At 39.2% G+C, this 16,453-nt stretch overlaps 2 protein-coding genes across 8 annotated transcripts; one reads left to right on the forward strand and one right to left on the reverse strand.

Moving 5' to 3' along the window:
* Positions 1-6,275: 6,275 nt before the first annotated feature.
* LOC113024048 (transcription elongation factor 1 homolog) lies at positions 6,276-9,793 on the reverse strand. Its single transcript, XM_026170643.2, has 3 exons — positions 9,663-9,793; positions 9,492-9,562; positions 6,276-7,668 (listed from the first exon to the last, which is right to left on the reverse strand). The coding sequence occupies exons 1-3, from the start codon at positions 9,776-9,778 to the stop codon at positions 7,604-7,606; spliced, it is 252 nt and encodes an 83-aa protein (XP_026026428.1). The 5' UTR covers positions 9,779-9,793; the 3' UTR covers positions 6,276-7,603.
* Positions 9,735-15,661, forward strand: pld6 (phospholipase D family, member 6). Of its 7 annotated transcripts, none has more exons than XM_080302839.1 (5): positions 9,744-9,874; positions 11,354-11,468; positions 11,970-12,141; positions 12,351-12,580; positions 14,727-15,661. In XM_080302839.1, exons 3-5 carry the CDS (start codon positions 11,972-11,974, stop codon positions 14,960-14,962), a joined length of 636 nt encoding a protein of 211 aa, XP_080158965.1. In that variant the 5' UTR covers positions 9,744-9,874; positions 11,354-11,468; positions 11,970-11,971; the 3' UTR covers positions 14,963-15,661. The 7 variants fall into 7 exon arrangements, with proteins under 7 accessions (XP_026026427.1, XP_080158965.1, XP_026026424.1 ...); XM_026170639.2 differs by having other exon boundaries at positions 11,354-11,464; XM_080302838.1 differs by lacking the exon at positions 9,744-9,874 and adding an exon at positions 10,178-10,311.
* Positions 15,662-16,453: the final 792 nt, after the last annotated feature.

Below are 16,453 nucleotides of genomic sequence, written 5' to 3' on the forward strand. Positions count from 1 at the left end.
CATCCTATCTGAAATACCAGGTACATTAAATGATTGATAAGTCTATTGCATCAGACATAAATATGAAACACAGACCGATTTTCTTTCATTAGGCCCTCCAGCTGGAGCCAGTTCAATTTCAATCAAGTCAATTCAGGAAATGGATTTTCTTATAAATGCGAGCCAGATGTCGTTCGCTGCGAAATGAAGTTCTTACCAAGTCTATGCAGAAATTATTAGAATTATAAAATGTGCATGCAGGGCAAGTTCATATGATTGTGAACGTAAAAAGGAGGCGAGAAAAAAAGGCCTGCCTGTCTGTACACTCAAAACTGCTGCCACAGGCACACCCATATGTGAGTGTCTTGCTATCATAGCTTAACCCCCGCATACACGGCTAAAACCACACTGAAGCATGTCTTCAAATTACATGAAGACATTCCAGTGACACCGAGCAGACACAGACCGGTCCTGAGTAGTGAAGAGGGCAGCAGCAGGGTGTATTTTTACACCAGATCTCTGACACCTACGTACATCTCTTCACAGCTCTTGGTGAGAACAGAAGACACGTCCACTTGAGTTGTCATCATCAGCAGCCCAGACATGGACAGTTGGGATGGAGGAAGAGGCAAGATGCGAAGGGGAGAGATGAGGCGAGAAGACTAGAGAAGTATAGGTAATGAGGGAGGCGTCAAGATCTTGTCGATGTGATGGCCCTAGCTAGTTTTGGCACTTCTCGCAGAATGACAGCAGGATAGGAAGTAGACTATCACCAGAGTCTGAGAGGTGAGGGGTTTTGTCAGTGGCAAATGGGAACTTTTGAGGGGTGTCAGGTTCCCTGAAGTGCACCTCTGATAGGTGATTGGTTCGTGTGTGTGTGTGAAAATGGATAAACAAGCTGATCCGAGGATAACAAAGGGATAAAAGGGTAAATGCGTGGCAAAGAGAGGGAAAGGCAGCAGAGGGATCACAATGATTAGAGAGGAAAGGTTAAGTGGAAAAGTGAGAGATGAGAGGAGAAAAAGAAAAGAAAAGAGAGTGCATCAAGTCAGGTTTGTAAACTAGTTTGTTTCCGGGGGGAACTGTCTGTGGTGCTGATGTAACCCCGACAACTCCCACCCCCTCTTTTCCCAATAAAATCTCCTTCTCCCTCATTCTCTCCTCCTCAGCTATTGACTGACAGCTACTGTGGCTCTAATTGGCAAGTGTGGATAGGGGAGAGTAGAGCTTATTCTCCATGGGACGGACCAAGCAAGAGAGAAAGAGAGTGTGTGTTGAGGTGGGGAGGAGATGGGGGACGTATCCAGGGAAGTGGTCCAACAATAGTTGAGGGGAGAGGAGACAAAGCAAAGGAAGAAGGGAATAGATGGTCAAACGGAGTCGTAAACAGTATGAAGGAAGACAGCGGGTGAGGAGGGGAGGATGGAGGTGAGGACTAAACATCTGTTTGGTAATCACTCTCTCCCCTCAGTGCAGTGTAACACATACTGACACCTATTTGATAATTGGTGAGCCTGCCCTCTCCCTCAGCGCTTGGCTAAATGGTTGCTTGATACTGGGGAGAGCACAGGGACTAGCTGTTGGCAGTGTAATCTGTTTACTTGGTGCAGCTCAGGTACAGACGCATAGCAGGCTGCCTGCGTGTCTGTGTGTGGATGTATGCGTTGCTGTTGCTTACAGTCGGGCTATCAGTCTAACAGTGTGCTCGAGATGTGACTGCGTGTGTTAAATGCGTATTATAACCTCAGAGCAATGCCGCTCCCTTGTCATTCAAGGATAAAAAATGAAAAAGAAAAATGATCTCTTTTGTCTCTTTTATCCCAGGTGCTGTCCTTAAAGATGTGCCTCCACACAGACCTACTTCAACACTGCAATCTTATTCAGAGTGCAGAAGCTGAAGGGAAGCACACAGAAAAGGAAAGTGAGCTCCACAGTCGAGAGGAGAAAGAAAGTAATAGAGGGGAGGAGGTGGGCATTTCTGCTCCTGTCTCGACCACGGGTATTCTTGGGTTGATAATACAGATGTGGATGTTATTGCTTGAGAATACGCGTAGTCGAGCGGAAGCTTTATCATCAGCACTGGACCATAAACAGAACATTGCTCAGAGCCCAGGCAGACACATTTAAATGTATAGTCAAACTGAGGCATTTGGTGATTTTTAATTAAGCGCCCAGAGGTGACTTTTTATGGCAAAGGCTTATTTTGTTTAATCAGAAAGGGTTTTTATTTTTAAATAGAATCCAATCGAGGCTAGCAGGAGCCCAAATCCAATCCAGCCAATGAAAGGGTTTTATCATCGCAGTTTTATCAACCATGTCAACCCTTTACACCTGTGGAGGAAATGAGTTTGTGTCATTGGCTAGATTCAGCCTCCCCTGCAGAGGTGCTGGTGGGAAAGACTTGTACCATGCCACTAAGCTAAACCCCCAGGCATTAGTTCAGGGAGCTTAACACAAAAGTCTTCAGACTTAGACGTTAATTCCAAATTCTTGATTGCATATCCTTGTCATTCAGTCGTGCACACAAGTGATCCTATAATCTTATCAGTTGATGGGTGTCTTTCACAGACCTTCACACTCTGCACTGAACATTTTCCTGAAGCTGAGCAGAAATTTCAAGTTAAAAGAAAAAAACTAGCCGTGTGTTCCTGGACTTCACATCCCCCAGGCAAGGGGATAATATATTATATTATAACTGTGCATAAGCATCGTACCGCTGCACTTGCAACCACTGTTGCATTCCTATTTTCGAATCTTGCTAAAAATGTGTGTTTGATGCCCGTAGCAGCAACAGTAGACAGTACCACATGAGGACATGTCAAGGCTTGCACCCATGGCTGACATTTCAGCGTTCAGCTCAGCTGACTGGCTGTCACGATGGAGATCCAGACCCACATTCGCACATACGCTCAAGTGCCTGAATGTTCACATAATCTAGATGCTGGTAGGAAAATCGGGGATTGAGGGATCTCACAAAAATAGGCATATAGATAGATCTCACATATATGACTCACGGTGCAGCTAGTAGGTTCACTGGGTCCGCGTGCCAGTGAGGAAATAAGGGATTGACTGATTTTATGGTTAACTATTTTTAGTCAGAATGATGGATGTTTATGTTCTTTATTGATCAAGCTGAGGTGTGGGTTTGAAAAATTCCCGGACGTTTGGGCGTGCTGATTAATCAGGTAGCAGCTGTGTTCGAATAAAACATTTTACATTTTGGGCGCATTAGCATTATTGCTAAGTATTATAAATTAGAAAATCAGCATTTCATTGCGAATTCAGCAATACATTAGCATCTGGTTATGTCCGTGATAAATTACACCCTTATCATTCACACGATTTCTTACTACTGTGTAAGCAAATCTCTTAAGAGTGTGTAATTATAATTTATACAAATTTCACTCCGTGGTTGCATAAACTTGTTGATTGGGCAAAGCCATTTCTGCGGTTTGGCGTGTATTTGTGTGTGCGCTTCTAAGCAACAAAATGACTATTGTGAGCACAGCTCCAGGTGCCTAGCAACCAAATCGCTGTTTCCTTGGCAACAGTTGCCTTGCACTCACTGTGTGGGTGATTGGCAGCCTTGACAACGGAGACGGAGTGACACTTGACCTCGCGTGCTGAATGGGAGAGGAGAAAGAAGAAGCGAGAAATAGAAGAGAGGGGGAGGCAGTGGGAGGGGACGTGCAGAGACAGAGAAGAGACTAAGTGATAATCATTCTCCATTGTAATCATCCTCCAGCATGTTTCATAAGGCGTCGTCAATACCTCTCCAGCTGGGGTCCATCATCAAACACAATACACAGTACAGTGCTCGCATGCATGGACACACTCTTCCTGGGTGGAGAGCCCAGGCAGGCACTCCACATCTCATCTATTATCACTCAGCCCTGCCTGGTGCACAACCTTGCTACACTGTGTCTTCTTTCATTTGTGATCTGCTACATCCTCCACTCCGTGGGGATGAATGGATACTGGACTCCTAAAATGCGTCACGGTCACAAATGCCACAAGACAGTAGATAAGGAGCTGCACACAGAGACGTTTAATTCCAAATAGGTGCCATCGTTTTCTTTGGAACATTTAAATTACTGTAATTGATTAAATCAGCGTTTTGGTTTTCTCCATCTACCCTTTTGTTAGCTGAGGGAGGGTTTCATTGTGCTGTGCGGAATTTCCTATATATCAGAAATCGTATTTTTGACTCTGTGTTTAAAGATATCAAAGGATCAAAACTGCACAAACGCCAAAAAAAACAAACTGTTTTGCTTTTAGCGCGAAGCATACTGTACAATACAAACCCAGTTTGATGAAGGCTCTGTAAAGTTGTGTAAAGGGCCAATTAAAAATGAAATGCAATTATTTGACGATCATAATGGTTCCAACACTTTTCAAAAAAGCTGCAACAAGGTGCTGTTTGCTGCTGTTGCATTTTTTTAAACACCTCTCTGTAAACATTTGGGACCGAGGAGACCATTTTTGAAAGCAGGGTGTTTTACATTACTTGCTTACATTAAGATTTTAGCAGTTACAGGCTTCTTTTTATTTTTCTTTGTTTCATAGTGTGCCAAATGTTTATAGTAGGTGACAGCTCTGGACTGCCGGCAGTTTTAGCACCAGGACTCTGTTATCACACAGCATTGCAGTTATAATACATATTGAATGTGGTCTGGCATTGTCTTGCTGAAATAAAACAAGGCTTTCCCTGAAAAGATGTTGTCTGGATTGAAGCATATGTTGCTCACTATTAATGGCACCTTAACAGATGTCATTCGCAGAAACGCCTTCCCTTTGGATTGCATGCTAATCACAAATCAGATCACATCCCTCTCCTCTTATCCAAGATGATTTTTTAAATGTTTTTTTCTCCTTTTTTTTCACATGGTAGTTTTAACCCCGATTTGTGGGTGGAGTGATTAACTATATTTTCTAATAATGGTTTCCTAAAATTAGCGGTGCCCATTGTGTATACACTTTTCTGTGGATGCTCTTAATGATATCATGTACCATAAATTATAAAAATCCTAAAATGATTTCTCCTGTGCAGTCTGCGACAGTGGTGAACTCCCTATGTTTGCTTCTGAGATGCTAATTGTAACCATTCATGTTACTAATTAACCTCATGAGCACTGGCGCGTTATTAATATTTATGCAGTGATTCTATGTAAAGCCTACGGTGTAGCATATGCAAGTTGCCGACGCCCTTTCCAGCATTTACATCTTTATACAAGTGTTTGCCGTTATGCCGTATGTACGGTGTGGATTAAACACGCGAGTATACGACCACTGTGAAACTGTGCAAAACACAAAACATGTTGCTGCTGTCCAATTCAAAAAAAATAAAATTTTTAATTTTCATCATTCTGTTGTCTTTGTACCATTTTTAATTAATACTGCCTTTCAAATTATTTCAAAGATAATAATTTGAAATTATAAGATGGCCTTGTAAATAAGTTTAATGTTTTTTAACAATGTGGGGAAACATCTTTCAATCATTCAACCTTTCAAGGAAGCAAATCTCTTCTAATTGTGCTTGTACACACACACACACACACACACACAGTCATGTCGGTTATCATTTTACATTTCTGTTATTCTGTTGGAATATTTTAATATCACATAAAATATATAAGGTGGCAAGCCTAATTACTTTAACAATTCTTAGTAAAAAACTAAGTCATCTGTCTCTTTGTAGAGCCACCGATTGCCGTAAAAATGTTACAAAAAAATAATCACATTAATAAGCCAGACTTTAACAGGGTTGTGTGTTTTTTCTCATTAAGATCTGGACAATGTGGTGTATTTGGAGGCAAGCCCACACACACACACATTCTTGCTTCCATAAATACTTATTAGCACCCCAAGTGTTTATGAACATGTGGGTGAAAATCCAAGAATTTGTTTTTGTAATATTTACTAAGCTACAGTAGCATGCTGTTTCTATAATTTACAGAGTATTTCTGCAAAACGAAACTGCTTCTTCCCATTAAACGGCAGACGTGAGATCAACAGGACAGGTAAGTCAGAAAACATAACATACTGCTTGGATTTGGAATTTTCATCAGATTTGTGGAGCGTAATAAAAAAATGTAATAATGATGGGGTTACCCTTAAGTCTCTACCACAGGATCAAAATCAAACATATCCATTAAGTAAACATTAAACAAAACAGCTCTGATTCATGATACCCAAAACAGATGGCTGAGTAGGAGAGTGTCATAGAGCATAAACTACTGACTTCAAGGCATCGAAATACTGCACATTACTGCATATACATGCCCATTAAAAGAACATTTGTGCATCTTAAAATTATTTTATTTCATGAACATATAACCTAAAGACATCAGAAACAGAAACTGAATGGATTAAAAACATTTCAAAACTCATGAACTCAGCAGCTCAGCATGAATCTTGAACATCTTGTTCCTCTCTAGAGTGGAATGACCTAATGCTGTGACACAGATGTCTGAGTGACTGCATTATGACCAGAATCTGTAACATCATACTTAAATCTGAGTAATCATTATAGATTACACACACACACATACACACAAAGCTCATGATTAGCTATTTCAGTGACATTTTCCAGCACTGCAGTTGGACTGAACAAACATCCGGCTCAGGATTCCTTGTACCAAGACTGTATAAATCATTAAAAAAACAAGACAATTTTTACTCTTCAACTAGATCGAGTTGCTTGTGTCAGACTTTGAAAAACTGTAGGAATAATACTCAAGAGTTGTCCATTTTAAAATCAACCTACTCACCATATTCATAGTTTCTTTCATGATACAAATATTCATATTAAAATATTCAAATGCTAAGATGTGAATATGTTTGCTTGCATAATCTTTGTATCTCTTAGATATCTCTAGCAGTTAGAAACTAAATACCTGGAAGCATTTTTTCAATGCAAAATACTTTATTTTAAAAGAATGGACCTAGATGATCACCAATAAGGTCCCCCAACCAACCACCCACCCAAAAAAGAAGCTGTATTTTTAAAACAGACAGCTCTGCTAAATGTGTAAAGATAAATCAGGGTACACTGCACAGAACAAATTATGTAATAAATCTCAAGAGTCAAAACTAGAGTTGTGAGCTGAAACCTTAAACAGAAAGGGGAGAACTCTTCACCACCTTTCTGACAGGTGTAGAGACAAAGCGCAACATGTCATACTCTGAAATCAGGCCTGCTAGAAGGAAAACAGCCGGCCTCACAATGTGCAATAAAATGTCTGTAGCTAGCTAAAATAGATTAGATTTTACTATCAGTTTAATTATTGTAGCATCCATGTCTAGTTAGCTGTTAGAAAGTTAATGCTAGGTATGTGTCGGCAACAGAGTACCCACAAATTTGACATTTGGATATTTTATTTATCAGTAGTTGCACATTTTCTCCCATTTCTGCTGCTGATTCAAGCTCAGTTTTTTGTTTGGCAGCTTATAAAGAGTTCAAGAACCTGCAAAGCGGCCATTGGGCAATTGACAGCTTTTTGTGAACAGGAACATATGACAAGCATGCATCAAGCAATGCAAAAAGAAAAAGAAAAAAAAAGGTTTTCCTCTTCAGTGTGGGTAGAACTTAACTGCGCTCTGTTTCTAACCATTTTCATGAGTTCTATTGATTGGCTGCTTCACAGGCGTCTATCCAATCACTATACACATCAACTGGCTCTGACAGATCTGAGGAAGAATGGATTAAGGATAAAAAAACGATGCTGTTGCTTAAAAATAAAAACATCCACAGACAGAGAATGAGGTGAACTTTAAAAATCAATACAAAGTTCCAGTTATTACAATGTGTTTGAGCAAATCGCATTCTGAAGCCAGGTTATTTATTGGAAGTAAAATAAACGAATTAACATTTTCCAAAGGTCTCCTGCCTTTCTAAGCTTGTACCACAACATTTTTATTACTCTGATAAAATTAAACAGTTCCTCATATTGGTCTCAGACTACACGGAGATGGAAAAATGACGTGACCTGCTGTCGTTTAAAGTATAACAATATAGTTTGATTATATAACCTTTATTTAAAGTCAGCCTACCACCTCTTTTTTCCTGATAATTTAACCTTGTCTCCCAGCTGTCAACAACCAAGTATTTCAGTCATTTGATATCATTAAATTGCTCATATGACCTACAATTAAGCTCTCAAGATATCTGATTTAATCTATGTGGTTACTGTGGCCAAGTGAAAACAAGATAACGGTATTATTTTTTCCCAAAACAAATACTGATTTAGTTATGCACCAGTTAGTTTTTAGGTGGACTTACTACATAGTCAACCTGAGATAAGTTAGAAGCTATGGTCATATGCACGGTATATGAAAGAGACACTGTCTCATTTCAGTGATGTGGTGAGGCAATGAAGGCAAATGCTGATGTTGACATTTAAGGCAGGTTTCCTAAGACCTAAGGCCCTATATGTTAGTAAAACATATAGGGCCTCACAAAGAAAGAAAGAAAGAAATGACCAACAACCTGACCACCTGCATATGTATGACCAAGGTTTTAGCCTAATGCCACTCTATATTATTCAAAGAGGCAGTATACAACGAATTAAGCTCAATACAGCCAGTTTCTTTGCTTTAATGTGCTTGTCAAAGCCTATAACCCTAGATAACCACTGTTGTGATGCACGTTATAAACTTTCTCCATTAAGAGTGTTCTGCTTCAGGCTCTGTGGGCGCTCACATAAAATCATGTGGATTTTCTTCCACGTGAAATGATACCTGTGAGTGCCACCTACACTTCACAGATGTTATCAGATAATGACAATACAATGCTGTCTAAAAATCCACCAAGAACATAAAACATATAATAGTAAAGAACAAGACCGGTACAAAAGAAAAGGTCAGGAGATTACTCCTGCGGCAAATCTTGGGATTAATCGCACAGAGCGGTAAAACAAACACTTTAAATTAAGTTAATTACATAATAACCGCTTGAGCCTCAGTGCCTTTTTAACACTAAGCCACAACCTTCTAGGTAACTTGATGTGCACCTCCAGAGAAATGCAACTAAATGTCGGATCAACGCATACCACGATTACTTTGACGGGGTGCATGGTTGCAGTGCAGGGATAAAATGAGTTTCTGGTTACAACGTAAGCTAGGACGTAGATTTCCTGCAGAAGAATAAATCAATTTTAAGAATAATTGAATTTTACACCAAAACTCTAAAGATAACCTACTCTCAACCAGGTTGTGTGTTCAGCATAGGTTTTTATCAAGGTAAAACGAGATCACTTTTGTGACAAAGAAAACGCTGACTTTAAGCGCAACATAGCTCAACAAGCCATTAAACTGGTTTTATAGTACATCCCTATGAACTTCTTTAACCCCTGAATAATGTATGAGCTAATATTTTATTTTGTCAAACTACTTTTCCTCATATAAAAAATTAATTTAAATGTGCAAAGATAATAAAATAACAAGAAACTGCTCTGCCTTATATTTGCTTTGCTGCTATATGAGAAAGAGAGCTGCCACCTAAATAAGGATACAGGTAATGGGGGTCTGGAACTCCTCCAAGCAGACTGTACATGATATTATCCCAGTGTTTCTGCTTCTCTCCCTGTTGAAAGACAAAGCGAGAAGAAGCGTCAGAGACCACCAATCACCTAAGAAATCTACCTACGAACCATAGACCAGGTGTGTTTAGGTGGGCACTATACATTTTGACATCACATGACTTCTCGTGGTTGCAGAAAGGACATGTGAACTGAGTTTCCAGATCCCCCGTCATCTTCTTCTTTGGAGGAGGCTTTCTTTTGGATTTGCGACGACCCATTTTACACAAAGGGAATCGAGTCTGAGTGAAAGAAACAAAAATCACACTGCTTCAACAAAAACGGCACGTACACTGGACCAACAGCACCATATATATGTGAGAATACTTGCTAAAAGAACAACACCAGCTGCTAGTTGCTGCTGGTGCCCCACACTGTTGTTAACAGGCTAACGTTAGCATGTTTGTTGTTGCTCTCTCGTGCAATACAAATCGTCTCGCGATAGAAAAAAATACTTAATGCTATATTCTATTTCATTATACCTCAACTATCCCCACATATTAAACACACAATGACCGGTAAACGTTATGTATTGATAGTTTACCTTTTCTTGTTGAAAACACACGCTACCGTTTTGCGGAAACGGCTTCCGTTGGCTCCAGCACCCGTAACTCTTCGCGTTACGTAATTGGAGAAGAGTGTGAGCGTCGTGGCCTGCTATTGGCTAGCTGACGTGTCTGTTAACTGCCTGATAGTGACGACAAAGATCTTGGCGCTGCCTATTCCCACGTGGTGGCGACAGAAGCTTGTTCAGGTTTGCCTTTGTTTTCTAAAGAAATAAAATAATATAAAATAAAATAAAAACCTCAGTTTTGCTGTTTTGACATGCTCCACATCTCGCAAGGCTAACATTGGTCAAATGTGCTTCGATTTCTAGTCAGCAACAGTAGCTCAACACTGTTAAGATGCTGGTTTGATTCGCTCAGTTCAGCTTGGTTAACCGATTCAGGGAGCTAATTTGCGTTCTACTGGTTAAAGCCGAAAACAAAGTGCAGTGAACAACAGTTTGTTTGGCATATTTGTCACACTTACATGTTTCAGATCATTTTTAAACTTCTTAGACAAAGATAACCAGAGTAAGGGTATAAAAGAACTGCAGTACTCTAATCAGGCTGAGATAATTCCTGTTGTTTCTTATTTGGCGCTCATGGGCATGTGGGTGTGTGTTTTGTGAATGACCCTTTATGAGATATTGTTTGTTTTATTGTTGTTATAATTATTTGTAATGTAACCTAGCACGTGACTGGAGGTGAAAATTAGCTTTATGCTAACTCTGATATAAAGTATCATAATGGCAACATTTATGTTAATATTGTACATCATTTATTTTCAAATAAAACCAATAGAGCATATAGTAAAATAACATTTTTAAATTATAATTTAATTTATTAAAGTGGGTAGTTATCTAAACCCCACCTGGCCCTGTGTGAAAAGAGCAATTGCCCCAAAGTCTAATAACTGTTTTTTTCACCCTTGGCATTAGAATTCGAATTCAACTTTATTGTCATTGCACATGTCACAAGTACAAGGCAAAGAAATGCAATGAGGCGTTTGAGATAACTGGCAGTGAGACTTTAACTTTACTGTAGAGGAATTTTGGCCAGCTCTAAATTCAGCCAAACTGAAGGGTTTTAAAGCATAAACAGTCTAAGGTCATGTCAAAGCCTCTCGATTTCCTTTAAATCTGGACTTTGGGGGTTGACTTGCTGATATGTTTCAGATCATTGTCTTCCTGCATAACCTAATTGCAATTGAACTTCAGGGCATGAACTGATGGCCAGTTCATTCTTCTTCAGGATTTTCTGGTAAAGAGGAGAATTAATGGTTCAATCAATTACTGCAAGTCATCTAAATCCTGAAGCACCAAAGCAACTCAAACCACCACTCTACCACCACCATGTTTGACTGTAGGTATGATGTTATTTTTAATGAACTGCTGTGTTATATTTACATCAGATGTAACAGGACCCAAACTGTTGTCTCATACAGAACATTTTCCCAAAAGTCTTTGAGATAATCAAGATCTCTTTGGCAAATATGAACAAGCCTTTGTGTTCAAGCTACATGTGTTAAATGTATGATTTGTGGTGCGTTATTTTAACAGCGTTCATAGAGGTTTCCTACAGAGTTGAAGATGTTCTGTATTTAAAAAAAACAAAAAAAACATTGTGGAGCTACAAACATTGCACTACTGATCTAATGAAGGGTGAGACGAGAAAATAAGAAAAGGTTGTTTATAAGGGCGTGAATCCTCAGAACTGATAAGCTGGAGTCCTCCACAATTCAGCTTGTTTTCTGTTTTCTATCTGTTAAAGAATCTACATTAAAACACGTTATGATCATGCATGAGGACAAGGATGTTTTCATTATGCTACACATTTGATTCTTAAAGTTATTTTCTTTACATGGTAGCAATGTGGACAGTAAAGGTGGTCAGCCTGGGAGTGGTGGCCCTCTCCCTCAGTCTGGAGCTGCTCTTTTGGCTCTTCAGTCGTCGCCGATCTGAAAGAATCACCAATAAGGTCCTCTTCTTCCCCTCAGAGGTGGCTTGTGTGGAGCACATCTTCTCTCCCACGTTACCTCAGTAAGTGGAACATCAGTGAAACTTGAAGTAATTATTGTTTTCCTATATCGCTGCCAAAGATGTTACAATGTCTATTAACTTCACCTCTTTTTAAAATCATTTTTCATCTACTTAAGTATTTTTTTCACATGAAATGAACCCTGAAAGCTAAACTTTACTTAAGCGGTCATGAATTATGACAGGTGATCTTTTGTTTTCTGCTCTTCCAGCTCCCATGTCTGCTCATTGCCTCATGGTGTAGACACCTCTTTCTCTCGTCTTCTCCGCTACATCCTGTCTGCTTGCTCTTCTCTGGACTTGTGTCTTTTTTCTTTTTCCAACATGGATCTGAGTAGGGCTGTACTACTGCTGCATAGCAGGGGCGTAACCATCCGAGTCCTCACTGACAAGGTCTACTCGGCCATCAGTGGCTCCCAGATCGGCGTCCTCCGCAAAGCCGGTAAGGGAGGAGATTTTTTTTTTTATATATATATATATATATATGAAATGTTTTGGAAGCATACATATATATTGTAACTTGAGTCAGTGTGTGACTCAGGGTGCTATTGTTGCAAAGTGTCTCATAAATCTCACACAGGCCACTGAGACATACTGTATGTAGTCCTTTGGGTGGTGTTATTGGTTAAAAAAAACAGTCACACTAACCTCTGAGATCATTATTATAGATACGAGAAGGATGACTCAGGTCCTGCTCAAGAAATGCTGCTCAGTTTATGTTCTTTGACTTTAAGTGTCATTGTTACTATCACTGGGTTCCTTAGTTGTGATTAGAGAGAGATAAAAGGAGCTGTCTGTGTGAATGGAGGTTGCCGCTACAAGCCCTCCTATGAGTCAGACTAATCATTCTCTGAAAGATTTTGTGTCACGTGTCTGACTCATGCTGTCTCACTTTCTCTGCAGCCCTCTCTGCATTTAATAGATTACTCCAACCATATATCAGCCTCTGGAAACATATATCAACAATATCCCTTTTACTGCTGAACTTTGGGTCCTGTCGTCAGTAAGCTAGAACCCCCCCCCCCCCCCCCACACACACACACACACACACACACACCCACCCACACACACACACAATTATTTCCAAAGACCAATCAGCAAAACCTTTCCATTTTTGATTTGTCTGCCCTAATAAGTCTGAGCTGTCTTTGCAGCTTTTTGCACTTAGCTAACTAACTATATATCACACCTATATTTGATTGAGTCTGTCCCTTTTCTTCTGTTTCTGTCCCTTATGCACTCTCGCTCATACTCTTTGAACTATTATATTAGCTGTACATCCACCGGTGAAAATGACACCATCTTCACCAGTGTATTTTATTTTCCAACTGCAGGGCACTGGAGATCTTTGTGGTTCTTTAATGAGACACTCAACTTTAATACAATGTAACCCTTTTTATTTTTTTTTAATTTTTTTTGCAAGACAGAAGCTTTAAGTAAGAATTAAGTAAGTGCAAAACTGGCAGCCAGACAGCAAAGTGTGTCTCTTCAGAGAGAAAGTGTGTGTGTTTTTGTGTGCATGTGTGTATTGACTGCAAATCACACGAAAACCACTTTGGCACAAAGAACAGTCAACGTCTCTTTTCTTCTTATTATATTTCATCATTATCTTGTGGAGCTTCTTGAACCGCTGTACATAAATAAAGCACAGGGGTAAAGGTTATCATCACTTAAGATAGTCAAGAGTTCATTTGTTAAACATTTTAACAAGGATGATAAAACAGATTCTGAAAAAGATCTTGTCTTTCTTCGGTTTGCTAAAAAGCCATTTCTGGTAATGTGGGTTTTTTTTAAGAGGCATGCACTTGCCAAATTCAAGAGAAGATTTGCATGACTAATCTGTGAGAGTAATCTGCAGGCCAATCTAAAAATTAGCAGTCTGCCGGGTAATGCATACTGAGATCCAACATCCTCCTTATGATCATTTCCGTACAAAACAACTGAAGAACAGAGAAACACTTAATGCATTAAAAAAAACTCGGTCTCAGTGCTGTAGTTTAGATCAGAATGTTTTACATTTTTTACTTTATATTGCCTGTTTAAAACCCACAAGTTCACTGTGTTGCAGTGCATATGAGTTAATGTTAGACTTTCAGATGCACATAACAGTCACATTTACAAAAAATATACAGATATACAGTCTTTGCATGTTATATATATATATTTTTATATTCCAAGAAAAGGTAACCATAATGGAAATAAGTAGTGAGTGTCCTAAATATTTCATGAGAGGCTGATGTGGTGTTAGGTAATCCTATATGTGGTCAAAGCGCGCAGGTTTTAATGCGGTTACATTTCGTCTGCTTACAATACCTTTGTATTTTACAGGTCCTCTGGGTCCTCAGTTTTCCACACCATCCATTTAGAAACACATATGTAACAGTCTTTCAATCTTTAAAGGTGTAGCACTAAAGAGATCGTTACATACATACTGTACTTTTAAAAACCACCATTTTCCCTTTTGAGGCGCATTGAATTTTTGTGCAGAATTTCACAGTAAGTAGATGAAGGGAAACAAGCGCTGTATACTGTAAGGCATTAAAGAGTTTCCCTTCCTTCCTCCTGCCTATCCACCCTCTGCTCCCTAGGGATCTGCGTGCGGTGCGATGTGAGCGCCGTCCACATGCATCACAAGTTTGCAGTGGTGGATGGCCGCACGCTCATCACCGGCTCCCTCAACTGGACGCTGACAGCAGTGCAGAGCAACATGGAGAACATCATCATCACCGAGGAGCCCGACCTGGTTCAGCCTTTCGTCAAGGAGTTCTGCAGGCTATGGGGGCTCAATGATTCGGCCCAGTACCTCAGTTCATTGACTGATTAGCTATGATGAATACTGAGTGAGGATTCAAAAAAAAAAGTGGCCTTTTCTTTTTTTTCCAGAGGCTATGTTTAGGTTTCGAGAGACTTCATTCATGTTAATGTAACAGCATTACTGTGTGTAGATAACAGAAGTATTAAAAGTTAGATTTTTTTATGCTTATGACTCATAACACTGTTATGTGATTTAGCTGGCTAAGTGTGAAGTTAAAGGTTTTGTGGTTTTAGATGAAAACAAAGCCTTTGAGGTGCTAACTGCTTGACTGGCCTGCTGTTGTTCCACTGCTTTTCACAACCCTGCAACATTAACGCGTTTAGGTTCTACAATGTTTTTTCTTTGTGTGTATTCCTCTGTTTTAGGATCTGAATACTTGTTTTTCGTTTGTTATTCTACTTTATATATTCAGTGTTGTTTTTATAGGTTTTGTCACAGGTTGACAAAAGTTATTAATAAAATTAGCTTTTTTAGGATCTTAGATTATCAAGCTGACGTCGTTTCTCATTTAAACAATAATATTAATAGGTGGTTCATTCCATGGAAGTAAAGAGAAAATCTATAATATAGATTGTGTTTAATGTCCTTTGTCAAATCTACATACAGTTCTTTGTTTATAGCGTAAATAAGAGTTGTTTATTATAGTTTGTTATTGCAGGCAAACGCCAATAAAACCTGAATAAAAGTCTTTGTTTGTTGTAAAAATGATCCTGTAGGTGTAGGGTTCTTCCTTTCTGACATGATTCACTTCATTTCATTTCACCTGAAGCGTTTTGTAGCAGTAATATCACTTGAGATTTCCCAACGAGTGAAGATAATCGGGTCGGGACATGATTAATGTGCCCTGGTGTGCATGACTACTTGCTCATAGTCAGGCTGATGCATGTAAATAAAGACCACAGCTGGTTTGTGTGACCTAACACTTGAAGTGTTTTAGAAGGTTATATTTTGAAGTGCAGTTTTGTAAATGGTAAGAGAAAAAGCTACTTTTCCTTTATTCACACAAGGGTTCGCCACAGCTGGTAGCTCCACAAAATCAGACAATTTTATTTACCGTGTCGGTGTCCAGTAAACCTGGGAGCTCATGAGATTTGGATGCCTAACTGTTGCACAAGTCAACACATTATTTAGCTGCCCTGGGAATTTTGTTTATTTGTTTTTCTAGTTTTTTTATTTTTTACTTTCTGTTTGTTTTATCGGAAGGCTTAGTATTGAAAGTGCGTCCACCAGCAGGTGAGGCAACAGAATACCGGAAATTTAGCAATAACCTTCAAAATAAACCAGTATAAACTCGTTTTTTGACCATCGAGAACTGATCGTACACTCAAAAGAAAAAGTAAAATAATTGTGCCCCAAATTCTGCTTTTAACTATTTTAATTACATGTAAATTTTTCGTGTAATGCGTTATATAAGTGCAATGTAAAAGTTTAGGTTTAATGGAACCTGATTAAATGAAATTTACTTGAATGGTATACCAAGCCCATTTTCCTTCATGATTT

Source organism: Astatotilapia calliptera, chromosome 6 (assembly GCF_964374335.1).
Source record: "Astatotilapia calliptera chromosome 6, fAstCal68.1, whole genome shotgun sequence".
NCBI lineage: Eukaryota > Metazoa > Chordata > Actinopteri > Cichliformes > Cichlidae > Astatotilapia > Astatotilapia calliptera.

Excerpts from the sequence above, each read along its gene's own strand:
- LOC113024048 (XM_026170643.2), bottom strand. The coding sequence starts at position 9,778 with ATGGGTCGTCGCAAATCCAAAAGAAAGCCTCCTCCAAAGAAGAAGATG. Across the intron at positions 9,563-9,662 it reads AAGTCATGTGATGTCAAAAT|GGAGAGAAGCAGAAACACTG; the intron begins GTATAGTGCCCA and ends GTCTTTCAACAG. Across the intron at positions 7,669-9,491 it reads GTTCCAGACCCCCATTACCT|ATCTGTCAGAGCCAGTTGAT; the intron begins GTATCCTTATTT and ends ATTCTTCCTCAG.
- pld6 (XM_026170639.2), top strand. Across the intron at positions 12,142-12,350 it reads TTCTCTCCCACGTTACCTCA|CTCCCATGTCTGCTCATTGC; the intron begins GTAAGTGGAACA and ends CTGCTCTTCCAG. Across the intron at positions 12,581-14,726 it reads CGGCGTCCTCCGCAAAGCCG|GGATCTGCGTGCGGTGCGAT; the intron begins GTAAGGGAGGAG and ends TCTGCTCCCTAG.